This window comes from Rhinolophus hipposideros (assembly GCF_964194185.1).
Source record: "Rhinolophus hipposideros genome assembly, chromosome: 16".
NCBI lineage: Eukaryota > Metazoa > Chordata > Mammalia > Chiroptera > Rhinolophidae > Rhinolophus > Rhinolophus hipposideros.
The window spans coordinates 59922322-59945028 of record NC_138062.1 but is presented as its reverse complement, the minus strand read 5'-3'; the positions used below and the strand labels follow the sequence as shown (position 1 = coordinate 59945028).

The window sequence follows — 22707 nt, the reverse complement described above, 5'->3', positions numbered from 1 at the left end:
TCTCCCATCCGCCGTGGAACCCCATCTGAAGTTCCCATCCCCGCCATTCAGGTTCTGGGGTCAGGACGCAAAGGAGCAGGCAATGCGGGGGGCCGCAGTACTCGCTTTATTTGGCTGGAACTGGGGGCCACCGAGCAGAGGTCCCAAGATTCCGGCGCAGGACCCAGACCCGGCTCAGTCCCGCCACTTGCCGGAGCGCTGCTTCTGGCGGCCAGGACGCCGGTCTTCCTCGCCGGCGCGCCGTGGGGAAGCCCAGGCCTGCCTTTTCCTGTGCTCAGAGTCTCGGGAGTCCCTCACCCACTGCCGATGGCCTTCTTCGCGTGCCTCCCAGCCCCGGGGGAGGGCTCCCCGGGGCTCCCTAGTGGCCCGTGGCTTTTCCGCCTTCCGCGGTCTCTCCTCCTTCCTGCGCCTCTCCTTCCGTGGACTCTCTTTCTGCTGCCTCTCCTTGGGCCCTCGGTGGGCCAGGGGCGAGCACTCCTTCCCAGTGGCCTCTCCTTCGTCCTTCTCTACAGCCTCCGCGCTCCCGGGAACCTCAGTCTTCTTCCCTGCCTTCACCTGGGGCACAGGGGATCCGGATGGGGGCGCCAAGGCCGCGGGCGTGGGCTGCAACGCGGCAGTGTAGGGCGGTGGGATCAGCGCAGGCTACACTCCTGGCCGAGGCCCCTCCCCTGAATGAGGGCCCCTTTCCCAGTGTCGTCGAAAGAAACACTTACCAGGAGCTGAGCTGGCTCCTTCGGGGCCGAGCTTGGTGGGACCCATGGCTCAGGGATAGGTGCAGGGGTATCCGCCGCCCCAGACACGGCATCTGGGAGAGGACGAGAGGTGACATACGTCAGCCTTCACAGAGAGGCCCACCACACTGTCCTTCCCAGCCCCTCCCGTGAGAGCTCCCTGCCTGGGGACAGGTGGAGGGGACCAGCCGCACTCCAGTGGGTATACTGAGTATACTCAGTGGGTATACTGAGGCTGGGCTGGATCCCTCCAGGCTCTGGGAAGCAGGTCCCGGTCTCCCCTGCTGCGGGGCCCTTCCTTCCCCCCAAACCTCCCTCATTCCGGTTGCAAACGAACAGGTCATGTTTCTCCACGGGCTGCAGAAGCACCCTGGTGCAGGAGAAAGGAGTGCATCACCAAAGGGGGTGCACACAGCCCATCCTGGGTGGGCAAGGTCCATGGAGGGGGGCTGTTTATGGGCGAGGGAAGTGCACTAAGGTCCATACTGGGAGGGGAAGCCCCCTCAAGGTCCATAGTGGGGGAAGGGGAAGGAAGCAAGCAAAGCTTGTTCTACAGAGAGGGGCCCAGGCCCGACTTTGGAATAGCACGGTTGGTCTCTAAACAAGGTGCCCAAGGCAAGGAGGGCGGAGGAGTAACCCCGCACAAGGTCTATGCTAGGGGGAAGGGAGTGCTCAAAGCAGGGGGGGGCGACAGGGGCCTGTCCATGGAGGGGAGCACAGACCCGACCCTGGGAGTGCAGGCTCACCGTGGCAGAGCTGGAAGGCTGAGCCCAGCAGCGCCACCAGCGAGGCGAGCACCAGGCACTTGTTGAGCGACAGGTCTCCCCAGGGCAGCTCCTCACTCAGGGCCGGGGGTGGTGGGGGTGGCTGTGGGGGCGGCACAGCCTGTGCCTTTTTCCTCACGGGACTCCGGGGGGCTGCACAAGCAAGTGCTTGGCTGAGGGTGGCACCAAGGAGCAGACCAGCACCCTAAACTTGGCTCAGTCCTGCCCTGGCTGTGCAGCCCTGAGTAGGGGAACTAAGCTTGGCAGCTTCAATAGGATGTGGAGAATATTCTAGAAGATAATTAGCTGAATCATGAATTAGCAGAGGCTCCCAGCCCTTTTAGTTACTGCCTGTGACACCTGGACACCACTCAGCCAGGAGCTCCCATTGCACCCTGTCTCCCCCTGCCCCCATATCCAAAGACCCAGCCCAGGACTGACTCCCCATGCCAGTCCATAACCAGCCCCCACCTCACCCCTGCCTCCTGCAAACCCACTTGCTCCAGCTTTCAGCCTCTCCTTGCTGGGTCCTGGGGCCACTTTGGCCACAGGCCCCTTTTCTGTCTTCTTGGGCCTGGCATCCACTCCGCCTGTGGGACTGCCCTCAGCCTCAGGCTCCCGAGAATCCTGTGGGGAGTCACCAGTCATCCCAGGTGTTTCCTTCCCATCTTTCCTGTGAGGGAGCTCAAGCCTTTACCATGGGCTGTAGAAACCCATCCCCTTGGCCAGCATGTCCCTGACTCCAGGGGCATTCTGGGCTGAAAGCCGAGGGCCCCAGCTACTCACCTGGGGCCAGCCGCTGGAGTCAGCCAGCCTGGGCATCACTGTTGGTGGGGAAAAAAGGAGACTCAAGGTCATGAGGTTCCCAGGCCAATCCCACCCTCCACCGGGCTCTGCTGGGCAAGGGCCTGCTGGCTGCTCCCACTTTATAGATTGTAAAACAGACAGACTCAGAAGCAGCCTTGCCCAAAGGCACACAGTATTTCCCTGACAGGCTGGGATCTGAACCCCGACCTGTGTGGCCAAGCCCCTCTGCTTTTTGGACTCCTCACAGACCTGAGGCTCCCTGAGGCACCAAGGGGCCAGAGGTGAGAACCAGGAGCACAGTTTAAGCCAATGTAGGAGTCCAAGTCCTGGTCTCTGAAGATGAGCCACCTGGTTCAACAGGAGGATGGGGTCGTGAGTTTCATGCTGCCAGTACCCCCGCGGGTACCTTGAGTCCTGTTCTCCTGAGGCCGGCCTGGATAGTGGTCATCCAGTGCAGAGAGGTCTGCACTTGCCTGGCAGTTGCCCAGGCCTCCATCCAGCTCTTCCAAGGCCCTGGTTGTCATGGAGATGTCTGAGAAGCAGTGGGTCCAGATGTGGGCTGTGGAGGGTTGGAGACAGGAAAGACGCAGCTTGCATTTACTAAGCCCCACTGTGCCTGGGCCTGACTTGGGGAGTGGGGGGCTCTGTGTACGTGAATTACCCAAACCCTGCCTCCTCCCAGCCCTTTAATGTCCTTCTGCACTTGGCAAATTCAGACTCATGCAGGGCATGGCCCAGACACCCTTCCTGACTCCCCAGGCCTGCCTTGGGGCTCCTCCCATCGCCAGCCTCTCTGGGGCCCCAGCATCCCTGAACACACAGTGGGCGCTTCTGCAACCCACAAAGGGCTGGGACCCACCCACAGTCACACGGAGATGAGCAAAGAGCCCGAACCAGAACCCTGGGCCCCAAGGTCGGCTCATGTTCTCTGAGACCAGGGACTATTTTTATCCAGTACCCAAGGCCCCGGGGGACAGGCCAGTGTGCAGCACAGCCCCTCCCCGGCCTTTGCCCCTACAGGGTCTCTCTTTAGACCATCCTCACCTGCCATTCCTGGCACCCAGTTCTCCCATGACCTCCTAAATCTAGGAACTCAAGCCCAGCAGCCAGGACCAGCCTCATTCTGGCCTCAACAGGCAGAGGGAGGGTGAGGGGGTCCTAGGCGTCTCCCAATTCCAACACTGGGGTCCCTGTCTCTTCTCACTGCTTCTGCTCCCACAAGCAGAGGAGGAAACTGAGGCTGGGGATGGGGGCATTGGCCAGAGGTCGTGCAGAGCTTGAGATCAAACCCAAGTCTGTCGGCTTCCCAAAGTCCTGCTTTTCAATTTCCCTAGTGCCTCAACTGCCAGCATTAGTTTGTGCCATCCCTGGGCAGAAAGACGACCCTTCCCCCGGGGGCTGGAGCAGGACAGTGGGGGAGGGGCCCAATGGGCAGGGATTGTATGCTGCTAGGTATGTACGGGGACAGCCACAAGAGTTGTGGATACCCTGGACCTCAGAGATGCCTTCCCCAGACCCCCGGAGACCCCAACCTCTGTCCATGCTTCCCCTGCCCCACTTACTCCACAGCCGCTTCGCTGGGCCTTGTGGACAGGATGGAGGGTGGCCCCAGGACAGACAGCAACAGGTGGCTGGAGGCAGCAGGCTGGGCCAATCAGCTCTGTGGCTGGAGTAGGAGGGGGAAGAGGGCCAGGCATAGCTGCTGCTTCCCCCCACCCCACCCCAGAACAGGCATTGGTCAGGGGTTACCCACCCCCACTTCAGCACAGAGCCACTGTCAGGCTGGCCACAGTGACCCTGGAAACATTACTTCCTATCTCTGACCCTCAGAAAAAAGGGCTCTGGGGGTGAGGGCACCCACAAAGGGTGGTCCTTTTGGCTTCTCTCGTGAATTCAATCAGCAAGCCTTTGCAAAGCATCGATTGTGTGCCACCCACATAACGAGGGTGACCTATGGAGTCCAGGGGCATCAGGAAGGGCTTGCTGGAGGAGGACCACTGCAGGAATCCAGGCTCTGCTGGCTGGCCTGGGCAAGGCCACCAGCTCAGAAGCCTCAGTTTCCTTATCTACAAAGTGGGATCGCTTTCTCCCAGGAGAGCAGTACAATCAAAAGGTATTAATCCATACTAAATAACCGCTCGATATCCGTAGGCTCTTTTGGTGTCTCGACACCCATTCACACAAGCACACTTTTATTTAGTTGATGACCAAACGCATCACACCAAGCCCAGCCCAGCCGTATGCGAAATTACTTGTCATCTTTTAAAAATAACAGCTTTGGGGAGCCGGCCCACTGGCTCAGGCGGTTAGAGCTCCGTGCTCATAACGCCAAAGGCTGCCGGTTCGATTCCCACATGGGCCAGTGGGCTCTCAACCACAAGGTTGCCGGTTCAACTCCTCCTCAACTCCCTCCAAGGGATGGTGGGCTGCGCCCCCTGCAACTAACAACGGCAACTGGACCTGGAGCTGAGCTGCGCCCTCACAACTAAGACTGAAAGGACAACTTGAAGCTGAACAGCACCCTCCACAACTAAGATTGAAAGGACCACAACTTGACTTGGAAAAAGTCCTGGAAGTACACACTGTTCCTCAATAAAGTCCCCTTCCCCAATTAAAAAAAAGAAAACCTTTAAAAAATATAACAGCTTTGGGCCGGCCGGGTGGCTCAGGTGGTTGGAGCGCTGTGCTCCTAAGACAGAGGTCGACAGTTGGATTCCCACACGGGCCAGTGAGCTGCGCCCTCTACAGCTGAGAGTGTGAACAGCAGATCTCCCTGGAGCAGCAGGCCGCTGGAGGCTGCTGTGAGCTGCTGTGTGCTGCCGTGGGCTACTGTGTGCTGCCAGTGGCCAGTGGCCAGCATGAATGGCCAGCAGCCAGCATGAGTGGTCGGCAGTTGGTGAGAGCTGCTGTGAGCTGCTGTGAGTGGCCGATCAACGACTGGTGACCGACTGCCTCAGCAGGGGGGAGGGGGGGAGCGTAAGGCTCACAACACCAGCATGAGCCAGAGAGCAGTGTCCTACACAAATAGCCTGAGAAACAGTGGCTTGAACCGGACTGGGGGGAGGGGGGGAGTCGGAAGAAAGGGGGGAAAATAAATAAAGAATGAAAATAACAGCTTTGTTGAGATACAATTCACACACCATACATACAATTCACTCTTTTAGAGAATACAATTCAATCATGTTAAGTACATCCATACAGTTTTGTCACCATCACCTGTATCTAATTTCAGAATATTCTATCACCCCCCAAGAAAGCCCCTTCTCTTAGCAGTCCCTTCCCAAATCTCCCCCTCCCCAGCCCCTGACAACCACTAACCACGTCCCGTCTGTGGACGTGCCTGTCTGGACACTTCCCATAAGTGGCATCACACACTGCGTGGCCTTGTGCGCCTGGCTATCCACATACACATATAATCACAGATATCAGAAATATACACAGAAGAAAAGGTCGGTCAAGAAACACGCCCACATCTATCTAGCTCTCTCAATGAGCATCCATTGCTCTTATATTTAGCAACAACTTGCTAAAAACAGACACCTGGGCAACGTGGGGCAGGAAATTGATGGCAGAGCAGTGACGGTTACGCTCAGCCTATGAATCTTCTCTTTCTTCTATGACGAAACCTTTGTGAAAATATTTGAAATATCAAAAAGTACTGGAAAGTGTATCAAGGGGCATAGAAAGGGTGCCAAAAAAAGTACACACTTTTTAGGAAAGGAAAAAACTATTAATTGTAATACTGATAACTAAAGGTGAGTACAAGTCACGTCTGACTTCTGCAATGACAAGAGGGGCTCCAAGTGGTTACCATCAGCGTCCAGACACTTCTAATGACGGCAAACTACTGCTTGAGCATACACGACATCTCTTAAAATGTGTATACATTTTTTTGGAACCTCGGTACACACACACACACACACACACACACACACACACACACAAGGTCTGGCAATTAAGTTTGCGAACTCATCCTAGAAAAAGTACTACCTACCTCATTGCTGAATATCACTACGGTCACCTTCCAAGTCCTCCCCTTGGGAAGCTCTGCACCGACGCCAGCACGTAGTCCACCCTTCAAAGCAATTTTGGAACTCTCTTTCTGGAATGGCCATCAGAGCTGTCATCATATTACCCTTGATGTCCTGAATGGCATCAAAATGTCTTCCTTTCAATATTTCCTTTATCTTCAGGTAAAGAAAGAAGTCATTGGGGGCCAGGTCAGGTGAGTAGGGAGGGTGTTGTAATACAGTTATTTGTTTACTGGCTAAAAACTCCCTCACAGACAGTGCCCTGTGAGCTGGTGCATTGTCGTGATGCAAGAGTCATGAATTGTTGGCGAAAAGTTCAGGTCGTCTAACTTTTTCACGCAGCCTTTTCAGCGCTTCCAAATAGTAAACTTGGTTAACTGTCCAGTTGGTACAAATTCATAATGAATAATCCTTCTGATATCAAAAAAGGTGAGCAACATCATTGCAACAAGTTCACGAACTTAATTGTCAGACCATATATATGTGTGTGCGTGTGTGTGCGCGCGCGTGTGTGTGTGTGTGTGCGCGCGCGCACGCGTATGCGTGCGTGCGTGCATGCGTATAATTTAAAAAAAAACAGTCACCAGTTTGAGATAAGCACTGCTCGTTTCTGGCCGTGCCCTGTCGTCCTTGGCAACTGCGTGTTTTTACAGAGTACTGCAATGCTACTGACACTTTACCACCCCCACAGATGTGTGTGTGGGTTTGAGGCCCAGTGAAGGCTTCCTCGGGCCTGGTTCTTGCCGCAGGCTGTTTGATGCAAATTAACGATAGTTGATCCTTGTTTACTTCCCCCTTTGCTTGCTGCTTGGCTCGAGTTTTGTTCCTGAGAACAATGTTAGGAGAAGTGGCCAGCCTTGGCTTTTCAATGAACGTGGTGTCAATGAACGTGGTGGATGTCAATGAACGTGGTGAAACAATGTCCAGTTTTTTTTTTATTTTTACTTTTTAACATTATATTCTGAAATTTGTCAAACATGCAGAAAGGTGAGGGATTTGCTATATGGGACATTCTGCTGTGCTCGCCCTGGGCCGCCTCCGTCTGACTGTCCATGGCTCTGTCTACCCATCTGACCTTGTAAACTTTGTTTCAAGGTCAGCTGCTGGCATATAACCACTCCAGCGCACACCTCGTGCTAGACATCAGTCAGAACCTGTCTGTGGCTTTCATGTTTACATGAAATTTACAGTGACTAAAATGTAAAGTCTTAAGTGCACTGTCAGATGGCTTTTGTGAAATGCACACACCAAGTGTCACCTTCCAGTGATACATTCCCATTACTTCCTGTGTGAGTCTCCTGCAGCTGCTGAAACAAATCACCATCAACCGAGTGGCTTAAAACAACACATTTATCATCTCACAATCCTGGGGTCAGGAGTCCCACATGGGCCTCTCAGGGGCTAAACCGAGGGAGGGCAGGGCTGGTCCTTCCAGAGGCCCCGGGAGAACTGTTCCCCGCCTTTTCCAGCTTCTAGAGGCACCGCGTCCCTGGCTCATGGCCCCTCCTCCATCGTCACAGCCAGCAGGGCAGCCTCTTCTATGTCTCTGACTCTGAGCTTCCTGCCTCCCTCTTATGAGGACCCGGTGATGACACTGGGCCCCCTGTAATCCAGGGTCATCTCCATCTCAGGGGCCTCGACTTAATCCCATCTGCACTTAATTTCCTTTGCCAAATAAGGTGACATGTCCACAGGTCTTACAAATTAGGGGTGGATATCTTTGGGGGCTCTTATTCAGGTGACTACACTCTGAGAATCTTTTTTAAAAATCATAGTGAGACCCTTAGTCTCCCCAACTCATCACCATGTCCTAACCTGGCCATACTGGACACCCAGCATGGACCCTTCATCTTTGACCTGCCATTCCCGCACTCTCCGCTGTCCATTCCCAGCAGCTTAGCTCTCACCACCTCCAGGAAGCCCTCCTTGGTGCCTTCTTTCCCTCCCTGCAGTCTGGGGGCCCTTCGCTTTACACAGACTCCCTTCTCCTAGCAAGGCACCTCCCCTTGTCTGATTTCCCTCAGTCCCTGTCAAGCCCAGCCAGAGCAGGCTGCTTGCCCACCTGTGCCCATCCTGAGCCTTTAACTAGGGTGCTCTGCTGAGCGTGGAGGTTGCCTCTCCTAGAGTCAGCATTTGGAGGCATACCCAGATTAGGCAGAGGAAGGAGAAAGTGACACTTGCGGGACACTGGGTGGTGTCTGGGGACATCTGTGGCTGTCACGACTGGGGGTGCTCCTGCCATAGAGTGGGTGGGGGCCAGGGATGCTGCTCACTTTCCCCCACAGTGGCCCCAGAGAACAACTTGGCTCCAATGTGGAGAGTGGGAATTTTTTGCCTGAACAACTGAACACTGCACGCTCCATAACCAAGATCCAACAGGAAATAAGCCTTTCAGTGACAGATGAAATCTGGAAGGAGATTCTGGTCTGGGTTTGGAGTTCACATTGTTGGAGGTGGCAGGTGCCACCGTTCTGTCACCCTAACTCCCCAGCCTCCCCCCCCCCCAGGGTGCCCTCAGCACCACACACAGGGAGCAAAGCAGATGACTACATTCCCCATCCTGCAATCTGGTCACTCCCAGCTCCGTGACATCAGGCAGAAGGAGCTAGCTGTCCAGGAACCAGAGCCCACCCTCCCCACAAGTGCTCCCTACCTCCCTCTGGGAGCCTTCAGAACCCCTAAGCCTGGACATGCCCTGCCCCGACCCTACACACACTTCTTTTCTCCTCCACCCCTGCTCTTTTACAACCTGTTTCAGTCTGCTTTTTACCAACAGGCTACATTTTTATCCCCTTTCCACACACGATGATTGCAAATTACCCGGTACTTTGTCCAGAAGCCGCACACAGCTGCCACGGAAGAAAGACGTCTCCTCACTTGGAGTCTTAGCACCTGAGGTTTCTGGGGATTCCCCACCAAATGAAGGGGCCTGAGTGTTGCCTAAAATTCATCCCCTAGATTCTGGCCCAGCAGGGAAGGAATTCTTGGAGACACCCCACTGGACCTATTCTGTGTGGGCTGCAAAGGCCACAGTCTTGAACCTACTGTGCTGGGGGTCAGGGATGACCTTGGTCAGTTTCTGGCCTCACTTAGGAGGTGCAAACACAGTGTGACCCAGTGACCAGTAACCAGCCATTGGCAGGTCTGCATTCTGGACTCTTGGCCCAGAATCCTCTGGAGATCTACCAAGAGGAAAAAAACCCATTTTGAAAGCCGGAGACTCTTCCAGCCTCAAGAAAACAAGGCCTAAATAATAACAAAGATACTAATTCTACAAATATGGAGGACACTTAAGAAGCACCCTAGGATGGGTGGGTGGGTGGGAGTGAGCCCTCCCAATAAAAGCGTGTGCCTGTATGGAAAAATTGAAAACAATTACAAAGTTAACTGAAAATGCATCTGCTTTATGTTTTCACATTGAGACCATGAGCTGCAATTCTAAGCAATGTCATCCATTTAATAGTCTTCCTCTGGGAAAATTATTTGGTTTGCCCAATATTTGCAAGTGTTACAGTTTTTGTTAAGTTTTAATAATGTACATTATTATGCATTAGATATTTTTATTACTTATACATATTGTATAAGTAAATAAATACTGCCTTCCACAGGGAAGGGAATCTTGAGACACACAGGGATTCAGACACATGCTGTGCAGAGTAAATTTCTACCGGTTTTGTAATCATTCAAGGTCCCTTTGGGGAAAGTTTGTGTGTCTAACCCAAATAGACACAGTAGATTGGGAATAAAAATGAGATAAAAAAGACAAAGAAACAAATAGGAGTTGCTTCAATTCCGTGTAACATTTTAAGTTTCTATTTGTGCCTAAAACATGAAACTATGAAACAAAGTGGGACCTGAAAGGAACAGTATTTTCACTTTGTAAGTGCAAAATTTAGTTCTGATATGTTTTTCTAACTTAAACTGCCAGGAGTGATATCTTTGCTTGGGGATAGTTCACACATGAAATATCTGAGTTCATCGGCAAGGAGTAATATTTTTATTTGTTAAGCCCAAATGTTAGACAAAATATCTTAAAATTTGAGTGTCTTTAACACGGAAAGTTCTTTTTTCAATTGTAAGTTGTTTTAAGACGTGAAAGACTGAATCCAGAAAACCATCATTATGACCGATCATTATGAGGTTATTACTGAATATAATTTTGACCTATTGGTGGGTGAGGGCGCTGGGCCCCCCTCCCCCCAAATATCCACGGCCTTGTCGCCCCAAGCTGCCGGGGAGGGGGCCCCTGCTGGAGGAAGGGACCGTAGCGAGGGCGACAAGACCATGGCGGAGACTGGGCCAAGGCGAGACCCCAGAAAAGAGACCTAGCACAGAACCCCGGTCGTGGGGCCGGAGGGGGCGGAGGGGGCGGAGGGGGCGGGTTGGTCGCGCGCGCGCGATCTCGGCGCCACGGTGGCCCGCCCCCTAAGCATCTCGCCCAATTCACGGCGTGGTCTCGCCCCGACCCTTCGCGGTCCGCCAATCAGACGCCGAGAGGGGCGGGCGCGCCTGGTTTCCTGGCGGCCTCGCCCCCTCGCGCAGCCGTGTTCTCGGAGGCGTGGGGGGCGTGGCCTGGGCGCGGTGGCTATAAAAGCGAGCGGCTGTAGCGGCGCCATTTTGCGAACGGCGAGCAGCGGCGGCGGCGCGGAGAAGCGCAGCGGAGGTTTTCCTGGTTTCGGACCCCAGCGGCCGGATGGTGAAATCCTCCCTGCAGCGGATCCTCAACAGCCACTGCTTCGCCAGAGAGAAGGAGGGGAATAAACCCAGCGCCACCATCCACGCCAGCCGCACCATGCCGCTCCTCAGCTTGCATACCCGCGGCGGCCGCAGCAGCGAGAGGTGAGCGCCCCGCCCCCGCCCGAAGCTTCCAGAAGCGCCGCTGCGCAGGGCCGCGGGGGGCGGCCTCCGGGCGCCACGGAAGTCCCGGGAACGCGAGATCCGCTCTTTTGTCGAGGCGGCAATCACACGGGTGGCGAGTTTTGGGCGAGGTGGGGGCGGGACGGCTCCGGGGTCCCGGGCCTGGCAGGTGATCGGGGGCGCGGGGGCTCCTGGCTGCGTCTGGGAGCCCGCGGGACCGGGGGTCGGTGTGGGGAGTGGTTTGGCCCGCGGCCGAGTCGGGCCCGTGAGGCCCATGAATCTGCACTTTGCGGGCGCGGCCTCCTAGCGTCGGCCGCGGGCACCTCGAGCGCTCCGCGGGTGGGCAGGTTCAGCCAAGCGGGGTTTCGGACCCGCTGTTCGTTGTGGTCCCCCTGGTGGTCCCCGTTTTGGCCCCAAAGGGCGTCTGTCCGGGCGCGCGGGGCCTCCGAGGACGCGCGGGGCGAGGCGGCGCCACGTAGATGCCGCCTGGGACCTTGCTCGGGGTGGCGGCCCCACGGCTCCCCGCGCGCCCACGACCCCCGGCCCTTCGTCCCTCTCCTTCCGTTAGGGACGTTTTGGTTCAACGTGGTCGTGTCCGCCTCCGAGGGCGGGGGCCCGAGATGAGGTCTGCCTGTCGTAGTCGTTGGCAGTGTTTTTACCGGCTCCGCAGGGCCGTCGTGAGCGGCAGTTCCCGCGGGCCGCGGTTTGGGGGGGCCCCGATGGGAGCCCTGCAAAATGGAGGCGACTTTGGGGCTTGTTTACACTGCGCAGCAAATGGCTGCTGGCGCTCCCGGCTGCGCGATTGTGAAAATCTCCCCCGGGGCCCAGGGCCGCGCCGCCGCGATGACGCAACCCCGAGGCCCGCGGTCGGGAGGGGCCCCCCGCGCGCTGCCGGGTGGTGGGCCGGCTACGGAAGGGCCGCGGGGCGGGCGGCTTCACGGAGAAGGACAGGTTGCTGGCCGCCTGGGGAAGCACCAGAACTTCGACTTTCGCTGCGGACAGCGAAACGGGAAAGGGGAAGCTACAGTGGTCTGAGTTAGAAATGGGAGGTGAAGTTTGGCGGGGGCGTAGGATTGGGTTAGGGAGCCTTTATGCCTGTCTTAAGGTAATTCAAGGACAAAAGACCCCCAAGTGGGATTTTAACTCGGTAACTGAGGCGGCCAATTGAAATTACTACTTGTCTCTGCCTGGGGCGGACCCTTTGAGCCGACTTGGGGCAAACATCAGATTGGGAGGGGGGAGGCCAGGAGTCCTGGATGGGCGTGGACTCTGGAATACCTTGGCCGTCAGCTGAAGGCCAGTGCCACTAACCAAGTCGTTTTTCTCCAGTTCTAGGGTCTCCCTTAACTGCTGTAGTAACCTGGGTCCAGGGCCTCAGTGGTGCTCCTGATGTCCCTCACCCACCCCTGAAGATCCCAGGTGGGCGAGGGAATAGTCAGAGGGATCACAATCTTTCAGCTAATTTATTTTACTCTGTAAGTATTGGGGCCCTGGGTTCCCCGGCAGGGGGCAGTGGCTGTCCACCAGCTGGCCAGCCCTTGTCTCTCTGACATTTCTCGTGCACCCACTGTGAGCCAGCTGTTCTGTCTACATGACTTCACTGATTCCCAGAATCTTGGTGTGGGGGTTGGGGGTCAGGGACACACAGGCTGAGCTGCAGCCCAAGCCCTGCCCAAGCCACAAGTAGCCCTTGGCCAGCTCCCATTTGTACCTCAGCGTGGGGCTCCGGCCCTGCCCCCTGTGCTGGAGGCCCTGCAGCAGCCGGCAGCACCGCAGGGGGCTGGGTAACTGGTCATTTCCATACTTTCCCATATCCCACCTTGTGATGCTGAGGGGGAAAGACCCCAGTGACCGTGTCTAAGGCGCAGACTCCTTCACAGGATAATCGGCTGACTGTAACAGAGGAACTAACATCTAACCACAAGACGAGAATTCTCAATGTCCAGACCAGGCTCACGGACGCCAAACACGTCAACTGGAGAGCGGTGCTGAGCAGCTGCTGCCTCTACATCGAGGTCCCTGGCGGCGCTCTGCCTGAGGGGAGCAAGGACAGGTGAGGGCAGGCCCAGACGTGTCCCCACTCCAGGGGAGGAGGGAAGCCCGAGTCAGCCAGGCTGGCTATCCTCATTTTTCGGGTGGGGGTTCCCTTTTGAAGCAGTGCACCAGTAATTCTCGGGATTCCACCCCAGGGGACACTGGGCCATGTCTGCGGACATCTGTGATTATCATGACGGGGTGTTTTGGGCATCTAGGTGGGGGATAGGGCCAGGAATGCTGTTCAACCTCCCACAGTACTGGGGAGGACCCCTACAGAGTGACTGGCCCCAGTGTCCCCAGTGCCAAGGGGGAGACCTGCTATAGACCTGGAAGAATGGTGCACCCTGTGAATCTGGCCCCGGGGAGAAGTGGGAGGTGCGGGGCTGGGCCCCTCCATGGGGGGCAGGCAGGCAGACCCTGATGAAGGCACTTCAGCTTCGCAGTTCTTCTCGAATTTGCTGAGGAGCAGCTACACGCTGACCACGTCTTCATTTGTTTCCATAAGAACCGCGATGACAGAGGTAGGTGATTGCCCATTGCCAGCCAGTCCTGCTGGCATGAGGGGAGAAGGCATCCATTCCCCCTAGGTGGCAGAACCGCGGTGCAGCCCAAGGTCCCGTTCTCAAATCTTGGTTTCTCAGTCCTGCTGTCCATGGGTCCTGCCACACACTGTTGGGGGTCCTCAGTCTACTCTGCCCTCTTCCCATTATTGCTGGAGCCCCCTGGGGCCTTGTGTTAGGGGGCCCGCTGGGCAGGTGGGCATAGCCCAGGGTGCTGGAGGCCCCACTGGCTCTGACACAGTTTGCTCTGCAGCCGCCCTGCTCCGTACGTTCAGCTTTATGGGCTTTGAGATTGTGAGACCGGGGCATCCCCTTGTCCCCAAGAGACCCGACGCTTGCTTCATGGCCTACACGTTTGAGAGAGAGTCTTCTGACGAGAACGAGTAGTGACCGAGCCGCCTGCACCCCCTCACCTTCACCGCCACCCACAGATCATCACAGACCACAGCCCCTTTGCGTGTTACGCTTTGTGGGTGGTGTGACCATTGGCTGGGGCTGCAAAATGCCAGGCCTGCTCCCCTGTTCTGGGTTTGTCCGCATGTTGTAATTGTGCAAATAAACGCTCACTCCAAATTAGCGATATATTTCTTGAAGTTTAATATTGTGTTTGTGATACTGAAGTATTTGCTTTAATTCTAAATAAAAATTTATATTTTACTTTTTTATTGCTGGTTTAAGATGATTCAGATTATCCTTGTACTTTGAGCAGGAGTTTCTTATTTGAAGTTTTGGAAACAGTCTTAGGTCTTAACTTGGAAAGACAGGTATTAATCTATCCTATTGATCTCAAAAATCTGAATAAAAGTGATTACACCTCCAAGACCTGCTTTGGCTGCCTGTGTTAATGTGCCCCCTGGTGCTTTGGGCCAGGGGGCAGGGCCTTGGTTACCTGGGCTGGGGTGGGACAGCGCCTTGTGCAAGTTCCTGAGTGACCCCTTTTGAGAGACCGGACTGCGATGGGAAGCCAAGGTCCTGGTCTCTCCTCTGGCCACAGCCAGGTTGCTGTGGGATGTGTTGGCTGGTTCAGCCCCACGGGTGTGAGGCTGTCTCCCCACCCTGGCTGCCTCTACAGCTCACCTTCCCACCTTCAGCGCAGTTCTGGATGGCAGCCTGCCGCTTCTCTGCTGCTGTGTCCTTCCCTGCAGTGGCTAATCCTGGATGCTGTCCTAAGGGCCTTACCTCTGGGGCCCACTGGGACTTGGCTAGCTGGGGTGTGGCTGTGGCTGTGGCTGTGGGTCTCCGCGCACCCTAGTCGGTCCTGGGGAGGGGCTTGCAGTGCTGTGCTGCGGCTGGAGCAGTCTTGGCAGAAATGGGTGCTGCAGTGGTGGGGAGCTGGGGGTGGGGGGTTGTTGAAGAGGCAGGATGGGCAGACTGCAGCGCCACCTGCTGGCAGCATCTGGGAGCACCTCCCACAGATTTCATATCCAGTCCTTGGGTGGGAAACAGACTGCAAAGGGAGCATTTTTAATTTGTTAGGGTGACAGTAAATAAAATTACATAGGTTTATAATGTACAGTTCTATTATACATCATCTGTATATTGCATCATGTGTTCACCCAAAGTCAAATCTGTCATACACCCGGGGGGGCAAAAAATAATGTATAAAACTGGACCCTGGTCAATGTTGCTTAAGCAGCGGTTCGCCGTAATCAGAAGTGTCTGGACGCCGATGGTAACCACTTTGAGCACCTCTTGTAATTGCAAAAGTCAAAAGTGATTTGTATTTATCTTTTGTTATCGGTACATATTGAGCTAACAATTTTAATAGTTTTTTCCTTTCTTAAAATGTGTATACATTTTTTGGGGCACCCTCTGTATTTCACTACCTTTACCTTTTTTACTTCCCTTTTCCCTCTGGTAACCACTAAACTGTTGTCTGTATGAGGAGTTGTTTGTCTTGTTCATTTGTTTTACGTCCCACATATGAGTGAAATCATGATTCTCGACTTTTTCTGCCTGACTTACTTCACTTAGCATGATACTCTCAAGATCCATCCATGTTGTTGCAAATGGCAGTATTTCATTGTATGCCTGAGTAGATTTCATTGTATGTATGTACCACACCTTTGCAAAGGGAGCATCTCTTACGGAGGAGGAGAGGTGCTGGGGGAACTTGAATATATTTGGGGGTGGGCTGGGATACTTAGCAGCTACCTGAGTGATGATGGGTCCAGTGTTCAGAGGTCTGGGGGGACAGAACTGGGGGCACACACTCCCAGTTTATGTGAGCAGGGCAATGGCAGAGAAAGGGCATTGGGGTTGGGCCATCGAAGGGTGAATAGGAATCTGAAGCAGAGTAGTAGAGGGCAGGGTGTTTCCAGTGGAGGAAACAACTTGGGCAAGGCCTGGAGACCAGAAAGTACCTCCAAGGATGAGCAATATAGCAGGAGGGGTTGGCCAGAGAGCTTGCAGTCTTTGGAGGAGCCCCACTGTATTCTGAGGGTATTAGGGAGTCATGGGAGATGTCCGAGCAGGAAAGGGACCTGGTCATGTCTGAGAGTTAGAAAGAACCCCCCCCAGGATCACCATGGTCGGGAGGGGGGTGAGGAGGTATTATTGGGGGCTGCAGGCCGGGGCAGTGGGACCTCTCCGCACTGCTGTGCTGCTTTTCGGAGTCATAAACTGAGACCCCGTTCTCTCCTTTGGGACCCCTGCGGAGTCTTGCATGCAGTTTCTTTATTCCATCATCCTGTGCTATGAATTAAGCACGCTGTTTTCAGGGAGCTCACGAAGTACGAGACAAGTAAATACTTCCAGGTAGTGATTAGTGCTCTGGGGGGGAAAGAAGGCGGAAGCAGGGTGAGGAGCTCAGAGGGCCCAGGAGGGGCAACTTTATTTACTTAGAGGGGGTGGGATTGGAACAGTCTGGGGGGGGGGAGAGCCCATGCAAAGGTTAGGCAGCTGGACAGAATTTAGTGTCAGAGGAACAGCCAGGAGGCCACTGTGGGAAGAGAGAGTTGGGGAGGTGGCAGGATATGAGAACATTTGGGAGGTGAGTTCAGACTCCAATAGGGTGGGCTGTGTTGGGTGGGCCTCCCTTCCCCCTGGAGACCTGGATGTCCTCTTGACAAGGACATTCACACTGGAGGAATCAGCACAAGGCGATGCACCAGGGCCTGGAGAGCCTCCCATGTTGGCCCTGGAGGGCTGTCCACGCTCTTGTGCAGACGGTGACCGGCAGACCCCAGCATGAGAAAGGCACGCTGGCTTCTGGAGGTAGGGAGAGGGGTTCCACATACTCAGAGACACTGATTGGCAGGGAGTATTCACACCTGGAAGAGATGAGTGTCTGGCATCAGAAAGCCTCAGCTGGCACTAGCCATTAGCCTCCTTCCTTCCTGGAGAGGCCTTGGGGCTACTCCCTAACATAGAAGGGGCAGGTATTGCGGGGGGCGGGGAAGGGGGTGGAAGGTGTCCCGTCTTCTGTATTATCTGCTAGCCTTCTGGCTCCTTCTGGAAGGAGGGATCCACTCTATTGTGGAGACACTGCCCCGGCCCCAGCTCTGGGAAGGGGTGCCTGCCTCTCGGAGAAGTCCTGGAACAAGCGCATCGCTCTGGGAGGGATCAGCCCCACAACAGCTGCAGGGCGTGGCCCATCGAGGCCTCGGTGGCCTCCACCAGGTGTTCACAACATAGCCAGTCCTCCAGGCCGGGAACCTCCCCACCAGCGGCCCGCTGCGCAAGGTGCAGGACCAGCAGCGCGCGACGCACCCGCAGCCAGGGCCCCAGCGGTGTACCGCGGCCGCGTAGCTCGGATCCCGGCCCCCAGAGCAGCGCCTGCAGCGCGCCGCGCGTCAGGGTCGCAGAGGGTTGTACGCGGGCCAGCTGGGCTGCCAGGCGCTCCAGGCCCGCGGTCAAGGGCGTGGCCAAGGGCACGCGGTCGAGCAGCGTGCGGAGCAGGCGGCCCAGCTGTCGCGCGTGAGCTCCCAGGGCTTCCGAGGGCCGTGGATGGACACGGCCGAAGTCTGCTAGCAGCAGGCGCTGGGGTCCGGAGGCCCCAGCAGCAGGTTCTCGGGACGCAGCTCGGTCAGGGTCGCGCCCCGGGCCTCCAGGTGCTCCAGGGCTCTACTCAGGGGCAGCAACATCAGGGCCACGGCCCAGGCAAAGTCCAGGGGCCTCTGCACGCCTGCCTCCACCAGCCACTGGGCCACCGTGCGCTCTGGTACCTCCGTCGCCAGCACCACGGGGCCGGGCCAGGGCGCCTCTGGCAGTGCACCTTCGGGCAGCAGGCCACACAGCCCCTGCAGGTTGAAGTGTGGGGCAGTGAGGCCTGCAGCTCCAGGCCCCACGGGTGGGGCTCCTTGGCTCCTGGCTTGGGCACCTGAAGGGCAGAGGGGGCCATCAGTGCCTGACCCAGGAGCCCCCCAAAGCAACGGAGCCTGCCACAGAGGCTCTATCTGTCCTGACGCGGCCCATGCCCACCCCCAACCTATCCCCACTCTGGCTTGGGAGGGGCATGCTGCCCGCCTCCAGAAGCAGGGGTTAAATGTAAATTCAGTTGTTAGTTGCCAAGATGTGGCATTAAACGCCTGCCTGCCAAAGGAGTGGATTCCTCCCACTTGGTGAAGTGGGAGGTGACAGCTAAGGTGGCAGAGCTGGGCTGTCCACTAGAAATACAACGCTGGCCATTTACAATTTTTCAGTAGCCACATTAAAATAAATATGAAAAGAAACAGGTGAAAGTAGTTTTTATAATATATTTTATTTAACCTGATATATCCAAAGTGTTATCATTTAACAGGTCATCGATATAAAAAATATTGAGATGTTTTACATTACTATGTCTTGATACTAAGTCTTCCAGACCAGGTGTATATTTGACACTCAGAGCATATCTCAGCCCTGGACCAGCCGCATTTCACGTGCTTAGAAGTCACACATGGCCAGCGGCTGCAGTACTGGACAGCAAGCTCTTTCTAGAAAATCAGGAGATCAGCACGTCGGTGGATTACATTAGAATCATCTGGCGGCGGTGTTTAAAAATTACAAGTGTTAAGGAGGGATTCGGGGTGCGGATACTTAAATAAAGTCCCCAGGGGCCTCTGAGATGGAGCCAGGATCCTCCTGTCCACTAAAGAACTCACAGCCCGGGGCTTTTGCAGTTCGTAAGCCTGATCATTGGGTGTGTTCATGCTGTTGTGTAAGACATGCCTTCCTCAAACCTTGTTGTGGGTCGGCCCGGTGGCTCAGGTGGTTGGAGCGCCTAACACCAAGGTCACCAGCTCGATTCCCACATGGGCCAGTGAGCTGCTCCTTCTACAGCTAAGATTGTGAACAACAGCTCTCCTTGGAGCTGGGCTGCCTTGTGCTGCCGCGGGCTACCCTGAGCCACTGTGAGTGGCCAGCAGCCATCGTGAGCGAGCCAGTGAGAGCTGCTGTGAGTGGCTGACCAACGACTGGCCACTGACTGTCTCAGCCGGGGCAACGCAAGGCTCATAACACCAGCATGGGCCAGGGAGCTGTGTCCTACACAACTAGACTGAGAAACTATGGCTTGAACTGGAGTGGGAGGCGGGAGGCAGAAGAAAGGGAAAAAAAACAAAAACAAAAAACCAAAAAAAAAACCTTGTTGTGACATCGGCACATTGCCCATCTGACATGGAAAAAAAAAAACAACCCTCAGCCAATAGACCCCTCTATGCTCCAGTCTGCAAAATGGGTCCACAATAATGCATTCCATCCAATTGATGAGGTTCCCCCATTTGGTGATGGGTCTGATGCTTGGTAGTATAGCTTATTTAACAGGATTTTTTTTCTTAGTGGTACGTAAAACAAAAGCATCTTAGAATGAAACGTGCTAATATTTGCATTATTGTTATTACTTAAAGTGGTAGCTGTCAGCCTGCTGTGGCTGGTGAACTCAGTGGCTTGCTAGCCAGAATTCCCTGGGGAGTGAGTTAAAATGCAAATTCCTGGGCCCCTGAGTGGTGTGAGGAGGGTTTTGACGAGACTCCCAGGTGGTTCAGAACCATGGTTCCAGTGGCTGACAATGTTAATTTCTGTTAGTTCCAAAATAAGCATTTGAGCCCAAACTGCAGGTGTGGGTTAAGCCTAAGACAGAAAGTTGGGGAGCCCTCTGAGCAGGAGGGCTGCTGGTTGGGCTCACCTTGGTGGCCAAGACATGCCACGCCTCCTTGTCCACCTGCACAATGCGGTAGTAGAGGGTGTCCCCGCTCTTCACACAGGGCAAACTGTCCAGGAGGCGGAAGCTGTGATGGGGGCGGCAGGGGCCTGGGCGGCTCCCGAGGCACCGGGCCTGGAGCCGGGCGTGCACAGTGCGGAGGCCCTCCAGCTGCCGGGCCGCCAGCACAGCGTGCACAGCCTCTGGACAGTGCAGGTTCATGGATGGACAGGCCTAGCTCCATGTCCAGTGAACAGAAGGGCGGCTCTGCAGGGGGACAGACTGGCCTGGCCTCATCGCCACCTGCCTGGCTGTCACCCACACTACAGGACCCCAGAAGGGGCCTTGGAGGCTGCCCTGCTGGAGTGGGGTTGGGGCTGAGGTCCCCGTGGGTGGGCAAGGATCAGGCCCTGGCCAGGGTCTTCTTGGGGAGGGGTGGGGGCAGGGGCTGTGGGCCCGTGCAGGAGGACCCGGATGTCGGGGTTCGGCAGGCCTTGGAGGGCAGCAGGTGGGCACGGACCTCACCTGTGAGGAGAGAGTGGGAGGTGAGGGGGGTGAGGACGCACGACTGCACTCCTCAGCTCCATGCCCCCATCTCTGAAGTGGAAATCAAACTGACACCCAAGTGCCCCTGTGCACTGGGGGCAGAGATGCCATCCCCACGTGTAGAGGAGGAAACAGGCTGCGAGGAATGACAGTGCGTGGCAGGAAAGCATCTGCACCAGCTGACCCCACTTCCCTGCGTGGCTCTGGGCAGCTGACCACACCTCTCTGAACTCCAGTTTCCTCATTTTTACAAGCCGATGAGCCCAGACTTATTTTTTTTAAAAAATCAAAGTCGGGGAAAAAGCTAATATAATTGAGTTAAATGGTCATTAGGCAGAGTTCCTTAAATGGTAAAGAGAGACTCCACCCCTTTGCTTGGGGCACCCGCCCTCCTCCCAGCCCAGACCCGTCTCCATGGCTCACCAAGGTTGCTGTACGTGGGCTGGGCTGGCCAGGTGGGAGCATTGAATCCAGGGGTCTCGGTGGGAGGGTCGGGGCTGCTCATGCTGCTGAGTGGGGGTTGTACGTGGGTAGGCACATGCAGGGTATCCGTGATGGCGGTGGGTGGGTGTGCACTGCCCTACGTGAGAGCAGGGCAGTCTCCCATACCTTGGTCCTCTTGCCCAGCCTTGACCCTGCTGTGTGACTCTGGGAAGGTTTCTTGCCCTCTCTGGGCTCCTTTCCTCGTCAGCAAGACAGGAATGTCGCTTACCAACCTTTCAGGGTAGTAGGAATGACCCTATACTTTTGTGACATGGATAGAATGTCCAGCTCTGACCGTGGGCTCTCTGGGGGACAGCTGAGGGCCAGTGACAATATTCAGGGACCCGAGCTTGGGTCTTGTCCTCAGAGCTCAGTCCCGTCAAACCGATAGCAGCCAAGCCCCAGCCCTGCCCCACCCAGATTCCAGGTCACCCCAACCTGGAAAAGTGACTTCTACCCTCTCCCTGCCCCAGCACCCCTCCAGGAGCCCCCTACCTTTAGGACAGGAGTGACCACGGGCAGGGGACCTTGCAGACAAGTTCCCAATAGCTGCAACTCCTGGCTTCCCAGGACTGTCTGACCTGTCACCAGCAGTGAACCGGAAATGCCTTGCAACAGTTAGACTGCAGGCCGGGGCTGGGGTGGGGGGCCTTTCTGTATCACTTCCCCAGGGACTGGCGGCAGGCTTACTCAAAGGTGGGGACAGCTTTCCCGGAAGAAAGAACAGCCTGGGCAAAGACCAGGAGGTGGGACCTGGAAGTGAACAGTTCCAGGGCTAAGAGCAGGATGGGAGCATGTGGGAAAGATGGGCTGAGGTGCTGAGGCAGCTGGCGGTGAGCAGCAGTGGGAAGCCTGGGGAGATTGGGAGGCCCAGATATTTGAGGCCCCCCACCTTTGAGGAAGGCAGGAAACCCCAGCAATGACTGTTTAGGGAAAAACGCAACCAGGGTTCTTTCCTCTGTGGCTTTCACTTCCTGGAGAACCACTTTCCCTTGTAGGACCACCTGAGAAGGCCCCAGTGTGAGCGCATCCCCCCACACACACACACCCACCAGGACCCTTGGACTGGGATCGAATACTTCCTGTGTTCTGGGTAGGTGCGGCTCCATTCAAGACCAGCTCTGTTCTGACTTGCTGTGGCAAGTCCCTGCCTCTCTCTGTGTTCAATGAAGAAAAGTGTCTCCCACTCTCTTAACAGCCACACTAACTAGATTTCTCTTTAAAAAATTGAATCATCTCACCCAGCACTGGGATCTCCTCTTCCCCCACCCCGCACCCCAAGAATAAGACAGGATTCAGGAAAGTGGTTTGAACCAGGGACTTAGCAACCCCTACGGGTGGGGAAACATGAAGCAATCGTTTTGCCTGCCTTTGCTGTAGGAGGAATAGGTTAAATGAGGCCCCTAGGGAGGGTCCCACAACCTAGCACCCCCCACCCTCCAGTTTCTTGGAAATCAGGCACATAGGGGGTCCATCCTACAGCCCCTGACATGTCCCTACCCTGCTTCTGACTCCTGTAGGGCGGTAAAGGAACCTTCTTCCCATGCTCAAATGGGGAAACTGAGGCCCAGAGAGCAACTGTTGGGTGGCAAGTGAGAGGCTGTCCTTGACCATGGCTTCTCCTGACTGCTCTGAGTCGATCTACCTTGTTCCAGAAAGAGAACAGGCCTTCAGGGACCAGCAGGATTTGAGCCCTGACACTGGGCCCTGTCCCTCAGTTTCCCCATCACTCAGGTGGAGGTCAAAGTGAGGATGAGCACTTATCAGTAT

The 22707-nt window shown here is 55.7% G+C and overlaps 3 protein-coding genes across 5 annotated transcripts; 1 reads left to right on the top strand and 2 right to left on the bottom strand.

Moving 5' to 3' along the window:
- Window positions 1-84: 84 nt before the first annotated feature.
- Window positions 85-3989, bottom strand: JSRP1 (junctional sarcoplasmic reticulum protein 1). Of its 3 annotated transcripts, none has more exons than XM_081076296.1 (7): window positions 3865-3989; window positions 2709-2861; window positions 2282-2319; window positions 1993-2122; window positions 1478-1648; window positions 714-805; window positions 85-603 (listed from the first exon to the last, which is right to left on the bottom strand). In XM_081076296.1, the coding sequence occupies exons 2-7, from the start codon at window positions 2824-2826 to the stop codon at window positions 175-177; spliced, it is 978 nt and encodes a 325-aa protein (XP_080932422.1). In that variant the 5' UTR covers window positions 2827-2861; window positions 3865-3989; the 3' UTR covers window positions 85-174. The 3 variants fall into 3 exon arrangements, with proteins under 3 accessions (XP_080932422.1, XP_080932424.1, XP_080932423.1); XM_081076297.1 differs by having other exon boundaries at window positions 88-555; XM_081076298.1 differs by lacking the exon at window positions 1478-1648.
- A 6970-nt stretch (window positions 3990-10959) lies between these two features.
- OAZ1 (ornithine decarboxylase antizyme 1) lies at window positions 10960-14607 on the top strand. The gene is given in 6 exon segments (XM_081076511.1): window positions 10960-11172; window positions 12520-12577; window positions 12579-12665; window positions 13071-13243; window positions 13663-13748; window positions 14041-14607. Coding segments are annotated over 6 exon segments (684 nt in total). The 5' UTR covers window positions 10960-11026; the 3' UTR covers window positions 14175-14607.
- Window positions 14608-17351: 2744 nt separating this feature from the next.
- PEAK3 (PEAK family member 3) lies at window positions 17352-20959 on the bottom strand (the record flags this gene model as incomplete). Its single annotated transcript, XM_081076461.1, is given in 7 exon segments — window positions 17352-17785; window positions 17788-18048; window positions 18051-18108; window positions 19894-20124; window positions 20126-20311; window positions 20315-20433; window positions 20878-20959. Coding segments are annotated over 7 exon segments (1371 nt in total).
- Between the last annotated feature and the right edge of the window lie 1748 nt (window positions 20960-22707).

What these genes read in the sequence shown, in the direction of transcription:
- JSRP1 (XM_081076296.1), bottom strand. Translation starts at nt 2,826, where the DNA reads ATGACAACCAGGGCCTTGGAAGAGCTGGATGGAGGCCTGGGCAACTGC. An exon ending in TCAGGAGAACAGGACTCAAG is followed by an intron (nt 2,320 to 2,708) that starts GTACCCGCGGGG and finishes CCCCACCAACAG; the next exon opens with TGATGCCCAGGCTGGCTGAC. An exon ending in AGCCTTCCAGCTCTGCCACG is followed by an intron (nt 806 to 1,477) that starts GTGAGCCTGCAC and finishes GTCCTCTCCCAG; the next exon opens with ATGCCGTGTCTGGGGCGGCG.